General features: G+C 44.8%; 1 protein-coding gene across 1 annotated transcript in view; it reads left to right on the top strand.

Annotated features, from left to right (window-relative positions):
- Positions 1-5294, top strand: part of XKR9 (XK related 9) — a 32460-nt gene extending 27166 nt beyond the window's left edge. The window contains exons 3-4 of the mRNA XM_029591451.1: positions 1679-1911; positions 4463-5294. Coding sequence (XP_029447311.1) covers positions 1679-1911; positions 4463-5097 — 868 coding nt within the window. The 3' untranslated portion in view covers positions 5098-5294. The remainder of the gene's footprint in view (positions 1-1678; positions 1912-4462) is intronic.
- Positions 5295-7744: the final 2450 nt, after the last annotated feature.

The following is a 7744-nucleotide window of genomic DNA, read 5'->3' on the forward strand; positions in this document are numbered from 1 at the left end:
GCAGGAGCAATGTTTGATTTGATGTCATCCTCTACTGCCATGCGTGGCCAAATCATCTTGTGATATGAGCCACAAGATTGGCCCCCTGCAGACGATAATGTCAGATTAAGAGCTGCTCTTGTTGTTTGCTGGGGGAGGGGTGGTGATACTTTGAGTGAGGATCGGAGGGCCAGTGTTGCAATTAGGCTGCTTGGAAAATGCTGTGGGTTTGTTTGCTGCCGTGTTTTTTTTTTTGAGCCAAATCGGATGGCTGTCTGACTTACTGTGGGCTGGCAGGAATGTGGGAGATAGAAAAGAGAAACATGATCGCAGAAAAAGACCATATAGTCCACCTAGTCTGCCCATCTGCCTTTCACTTCCTTACAGATCCCCTGTATTTAGCCATGGAAACCTGAACTACCGAAGTGGAAAAATGCGTGTGTGTGTGTGTGTGTGTGGAGGGGGCTGCGGCATGACATTTTTTGGGTAGGGGCACTTGCCACCTCTTGTTCCTCCCTATAGTAATGCTTCTGCCTTCTAGTAGTATGTTGGTTTATAGTAGACTGTCCATTTGGAGATATTGCTGCACGCTCTGGAGGGTTGGTGGAAAAGAGAAGAAATGGGAAAAAAAACCTCGGATATAGGAGGTTTACAATTATACTAAGAAGCATGGATAATGAATGCACAGAAGAGAGAAGACAAACAATGTAACTGAGGGGCTGATGTATTACGGCGCACTCGGCAGAGTGCACTGTGTATCCCACAGTTCTGCACCCATTTTTTTGTGCATATACTTTACTGCCAATAAAGCGAGGAGTTTTCTGCACAATAAATGTGCACACAATAATGCACTGGCAGGTCAGCTTCCTCTCATGCAAATCCCATGCTAATGATGGCATTTGCTATTATCCCCCAATGCAGAGAGGAGCACACTTTATTTTAGCGCTAGAAGCTTAAATCCTAATCCTAAGTGGAGTAAAGTTTTAATTTATCATCAGTTATTTTAAGGTTCTGTATATGTTTTGTTTCAATTTTATGATTATGTATATCATGTTGTTCATCGCCTAGGCGATTCACAAATTTCAATAAATGTAAATGTAAAGTTTCCTAGTCTAATGTTAGTCAATGGGCTGAAGTGGAAGTTCTGGTGCTGGGACCTATAGTCGAGATTTTATGTGCCAAAAACATGCTTTGTTCACATAAAACATGTTTTCTGCACATAGAACATGATCTATGTGCACAAAAATTTTTTTCCATGCAGTAAGCATTTTTGTGCATAAGTTATATTTTATACGCTGAAAATGTGATTTGTACACATAAACCTTGTTTTCTATGCAGAAACAAGGTTTATGTGCACAATTCATATATGTATGCATACTAAGCATTTTCTTTACACACAGTTACAAGTTTGTGTGCAGTTTTTAACTCCTGATGTGTTAGCATACTAATGGTAAAGCCAGCTGAAGCATGGTGCATGCAGGTTTCTTTGTCCTATGGTGAGCATAGATATGGGGGACCCCCATCCCCAGATCCTGGAAGAAGAGAGTGTGGGCAAGGCTACAGCAAGAAAAGACAGAGACAGAAGCAAGATAACAGAATTTTTAGAATAAAACTGCAAACAATTTTAATGATGTAGTACTCAGATGTATACACTTTAAATGTTTGACTGTGTGCAATGTATTTTGTTTCATGTTGTAAGGTACTGGCTTGCTTTGAAATATGGATACCGGGCAGCAACATTTCAACCAAGCAGAGAGAGAGGATCGCATGACACTGTCAAGGATGTTCAAAGGTTGCAGCAGAAAGCTGCTTATGATGCTGTAGCTGATCTGAGCATGCTCAGACTATTTGACACTTTCCTGGAAAGCACTCCACAACTCATTCTACAGATTTACATCCTAATGGAACATGGGAAAATGAACCATTTTCAGTGTAGGTATTCTTTTTGGGTTTTGACGCAGATTTTATTCCACCGCCCATTCTTATACCCTCTGTAACTCAGTCATTGCAGAAATAGTCCTATGACCAGAGACTGCAGTTCTTTATGGACCCAGGTAACTGTGCACCCTGAGAATAGCCTGTCTTGCTGTTTTGTGATGGTTGAGATTCCCTCCATTCTCTTTGTTGTGAGCACTGCCTCTGCAGCAGCTCCTCCCAGGACAAGGAGGAGGAACTAGATCTGTGAATTGAACCTGGGTCTCCTGTAGGGCAGTGCTGCCACTGGGTCATCAGTTTGGGCCCAGTGTAGGTATTCAGAACTTGTCACTAGATGCAAACTGTAAAATGCCTATAAAATATATGAAGAAACACATTTCTGGATGGAAGTTAACAAAATAGTCATCTGAGACCCTGCTAATTAAAAAACAAATAACATTATGGTTTCTTATAAACTATATAGATGGTGGATTGCAATTAGAAACATGTCTGAGATCAGAACAAAATGTTTTATAAGCAGGAATATCTTCTTTTCAGTAACAGCAAATTCATAAGAGCCAGCCTTGGCACCTCTCAGATTAGGGAACCTGTGCTGAGTGTGGTGGTGAATGGTAATTATACAACATTCTGCCATACCATGTGCTATGATAGATTTGATATATACATGACATATTGTATGTTGTTTCCCTGAAAATGCTAAAATTATGGTAAAAAGTCAACAAAGTCTGAATTGGATCTGGTGAGCAGAAAATACTGGGAGATTGTGTCTGAGGCTCCAAAAAGGTAGATATCTACCATGGGGTAGATTTTCACAACCTAGGCAGCTAATTTAGATGCCTAGGTTGTGAATGCAAGGTATGTGCATAGGGTAGAAATTCATAATATAGACTTATCTGAACACCTAAGTTACATAACTTATGTATCTATTGATTGCCTGATTATACATCTATTAGGATTACGATCTTTATGAGTTATATCCTCAAGGTTTACTATTTCCTTTTCTAACTTTACTTGTTTTTGTTAAAATTAGTATATTTTATTTATAAGAGTAGGGATTATAATGATATAATGTATTTTTATTCTTTCTATTATCTTCTTTAACTTCTGTTGTTAATTTGATTTTAATTTATTTGATTTTATAATTTTTATTTTATTTGATTTAAATTTAATTTCTGGTTAATTTTTTCTTTATAATTTGTCTCTTGTAAACCGTCTTGATCAAACTAGTTTGAAAAGACGGTATAGAAATATTTTTAAACAAATAATAAATAAAATTCATCAAAATATTGCATGTGATAGGAAAAAGGGTGTGTTGTATGATAATGGCCTATTTATTACAATGTGGTTATCAGTGCTTTGCATAGGTATTACTACAAAGTATGTCAACTTTTCACACTTTGCAGTAATACCACAATTATTGCATTTCAGAGAGAGACAGGGAGAGAGAGTATCTATAAGTTGCTTGTAGTAGTTAGTTAGTTAGCTATTTATGCTACTATAGGAGGCCCACCTATTAACTCGAGGTGAGATTTAGGTAGTAGTGTAGGGGTTAGGGGCAACTTTGACAAGCAGAGTGAGATGTACGAACAGAACAGTACACTCTTGTGAAGATTTGATGTCTTTCGGAGTGAGGAAACTCACACAACGATGAGATTTGTACAATGTTCTCTCAACCTAGCTTGATGGACTCTATACCTGGATAACGTTAAGCTAGGTTGAGAGAACATTGTACAAATCTCATCGTTTTGTGAGTTTCCTCACTCCGAAAGACATCAAATCTTCACAAGCATGCATTGTTCTGTTCGTACGTCTCACTCTGCATGTCAAAGTGGCCCCTAACCCCTACACTACTACCTAAACCTCACCTCAAGTTAGGTGGGCCTCCTATAGCAGCATAATAACTAACTAACTAACTAACTAACTAACTAACTAGCTAGCTAGCTAGCTAGCTAGCATAAATACTGCTCACTATGTTGTTACCTTAAGAGGTGTTTTTTTTCTCTCTCTCTTTCTTTCTCTCTTCCCCAGCCTCCAAAACAGATATAGTTATTTATGGCTTTGCATATTGCAAAGCCAGCCCACTTTTACAAAATTCCGGCCCCCAATCCCTCCCCTTTTAAAAATTAAGCATCGCACCATGCACTATGGTGCTTTTCGCATGTGTTAAGGCATTTTTCGCATGAGTTGGAAAATGACCCTATTAGACAGATAACTTATCGAGCTAAACCTAAATATCGCCACATAGCCGGATAACTTATCTGGCTAAGTGGCACCATCCCATTATGCCCATTGCCCACCCACAAGTTATCTGGCTAAAAACGTAGCTGAATAAGTGACTTATCTGGCTAAGTGGCAGCCACTGAAGATAGCTGGATATTCAGCAGCTGCCACTTAGATGGATACATCTTAGTTATCTGGCTAAGTTCCTTTTGCATATCAAACTCTTTATGTCTTTAGTTCTTTTTATAAACACTCTTAGATAAGGGATACACACCTACTGGGTTTATTTTCCATAAGTAAGTAATGCATATTTTTCTGTTTTGTCCAGATGCATCCATTGTTACATCATTCTGCAGTATTGCCTGGTCCACTGTTGACTATCAGATGTCATTGCGAAACTCTTTGTCTGGCAAACAAGCAATCCATGTGGGCTTCCCAATGTTCATGTATCTCCTCTATAAACTTTTCACACTTACCTCATGGACAATAAGTGTTGCACTCTTTGGGCAGGGGAATGCCTATTGCTTCCTAGTTCTACTAATTCTTCTTTGGGTTCTGGGCACAGGTTGGACTTGGAGACAGAGTACAGAATTTTGTAACTCCAAAGGCATGGAGTATTTGTATAGGGTTCTTGTTGGAGTCATTCTTGTTTTCACATTTTTTAATATAAAGGGACAAAGGACAAAAATCCCCATGTCTGTTTATTACATTGGCCGAGTTTTTGTAACAGCGAGCATACTCTGGCTGTGCTGGTATTTGAAGCCATCGGTGACACAGCAACCGTATTTTCCACTGGCCAGTATTTTAGCAGTGCTGGGCCTGGGCCTGGGCATCATTTGTCTTATTCTTTACTATAGGTTTTTCCACCCTTCTGTGTTTTGCACAGAAAAGAAAGGTGTAGATGCCAATGATGGACTATCTACAGAAAAAAGCTGTAGAATAAAACATTTTATAATACTGTGAACTGTATAATACTGCATTATGTTCTTAGGGTGTTGGCATGTACCAAAAATGTGAGCCCAGAGTAATTTTAATTTAAAAAGTTAGCACTAAAGCTGCCTGGTGATTTGCTGGTTGGGGCTTACTCATACCTGAAATGAAACATTCAATAAAATACTTGCAAAGCCTAATTCAAGTCTGTAAGTTCTCTTTGGATGTTATTATTATGTTGTTTATTCTATGACAACCTGACCATGGTAGTAAACATAAATGATCCATGCAAAAAACAACAACAACAACAACAACAAAAATGATAGTATCAACTGAGGGATACTATAATGCATAGGATGCCAACTTGTCCTGTAAGACCCCCAGCCAGTCAGGTTTTCAGGATATCCAGAAAGAATATGCATGAGATAAAATTGGCATGCATTTTCATTATGGATATCCTGAAAACCTGACTGGCTGGGGTCCTCCAGGACAGGTTTGGGAACCACTGCTATAGTATATAATTGCTCAAGAGGATTATGTACCAGATAGAGAAAGTGTGTTTGAAGAACTGTGTTGTAAGACAGACCTGGAAACTACAATAGGATCTGAATAGAAGCTTCCAGCATTGCAAGAGAGGTTCTTCCAGAAATGTGGAGCAAAGAAAGAGAAAGCCCAAAGCCATCAAGTAGCCTGCCTTGTGCACAGAGGAAAAGGGGTTATGCAGTGTAGGCTGTGAGAGAGGGCATATTGTTGAATAAAATCAGAAAGGTGTGGAGATGCTAAAGCACTGATACATTTGAAGGTGAATATCAATAGTCTGAAAGCACAGCAATAGCTGAAAGGAAGCCAGTGACTGGAAGCCAAAGGAAAAAGACATGAGAAAAGCATAGTTGGTGATAAAGCAGTGTGGTAGTTGAGTTCTGTCATGATGTATCATTATGAGATCCATATTCAGTCACTGGCTGGATCGCAAAATTAGCCAGATAAACTTAGCTGGCTAACATTGGAGGGATATTCAGCTGTGCATTGGCACTTTTGAATAAAGATAGCTATTTTAAATATTAAATATATTTTGCTTTGTCATCTCAAGACTTTTTTTGTTATACTTTGGTGCACAGTTCCTACACGGGGTCTTTGAGGAGGCGATCCGGGCCCGTCCGGAATCGCCGCCCATAACATGGGCACGAGCAAGGGACGGAAGAGCAGAGGAGGGAGCTGGGGGGGGGGGGGGGGGGGGGGGGAAGGATTGAGCCGGCGGGGCGCCAATGGGAGGCAGCATCTTTTGAATGCTGCGCTCCCATTGGTGGTTAGGCAGGGCAGTAAGGGGAAAGAGCAGGGAGGTGGTCAGTTGAGATCCAGGCAGCGTAGCAAGCAGAGCATTTTCTGTGTGCTGCGTGTCTGAGTCCCAACTGCCTCGTGCGCTTGCTCCCGGCGAGTTTCGGCGTCCCCCTACATCATGCGGCGTTCCCGAGCGCAAGCTGCGCCTAAATCGCGGGCCCGGTCCTCCCGCGCGTCTTCTGCGGCGGCTGTTTCCCAGCGGCATTCCTCCACGGCGCCAACTTGCCCTTCGCCGGCTCCGGACCTGCAGCTGGCGGTGAGTCCCGCAGCCCCCCCTGCTCCTTACCCCCTCTCTTCCCCTCTCGTTCCTATTCCTGCCCCCGCCTGCCCCTCCCCCGTTCCCGCCGCCGTCGCTGCGGACTCTGGGGAAAGCGGACCGGAGCCGGACACTCCCCCTCCTGCCGTCAGCCCGGGCTCTCACTTCGGCCTTTTCTCGGCCCCACCTGCCCCTCCGGCACTGCTTCCTGCTGTTTGCGAGGCTCCGGCCTTGCCTGTCCTGCCCGCGTGGTCGGCTAGCCCCCCCCCTCCAGCGGCTGCCTTCCTTTCGGCCCTCCCAGCGCCATTGCTTCCCCCTTTGGCTTCGGGGCCTTGCCCCGTTTCATCTTCCCCGGCGGGGCGGCCACCCTCTGGCCGGGTTGCAGCCTCTCCCGCTGCACCCGGACCCGTCCTTGCCCGGGCACGCACCCGCACAGGCCGGTCCTGAGTGGGCCGGTCCCCCGCAGGAGCGGACCACGCGGTTAGTTATCATGGCGCAGCTCGGCGGCCTTTCCCGGCGCAACCCCCCGTGTCCTCTTCTCGGGGTAGGCGCCGCACCCCTTTTGTTCGCCCTACCCCCTCTGCCCCTGTTCCTCCGCTGCCTTGCCCCCCCACCACGCCCGCCCTGGCTGTCACGGCGGAGCTTATAGCCGAGGTTTTGAATCACTTGGCAAGGTCCGGGTACCGCTTCGTTTACGGCCCTGGCGACGGTGGTGTGGGCGGAGGCGCGGGCGTTGGCGGGTGGCCGCCCATGTCGGAGGGCTCGATGGGCGCCCCAATTTTCCCTGCTGCCACTGGCCCAGCTGCTGACTCTCCAGGCGCGCCGTGGCACCTGGAGCAGCCTCTGCCCGCGAGCGCAGCGCGGCGCGTGGGGGTCCCAAGGGGACATGGTGGGCGGAGTTTTTTCCCAGATGCTGCCGAGGATGATCTCCCTGGCCCGTCCAGCCGTGAAGCATGGAGGAACCGGGAGGCCCAGGGTGCCAGGAACATGGCTGAGCATTGTTCGGGGGACGGTGCAGGCGTGCAGCAGACTGAGGCCACGGAACAGCAGACGGAGGGTGCTCTCAGTGATCACGCCGATGTGGGT

This window comes from Rhinatrema bivittatum, chromosome 2 (genome assembly GCF_901001135.1).
Source record: "Rhinatrema bivittatum chromosome 2, aRhiBiv1.1, whole genome shotgun sequence".
In the NCBI taxonomy this organism is placed as follows: domain Eukaryota; kingdom Metazoa; phylum Chordata; class Amphibia; order Gymnophiona; family Rhinatrematidae; genus Rhinatrema; species Rhinatrema bivittatum.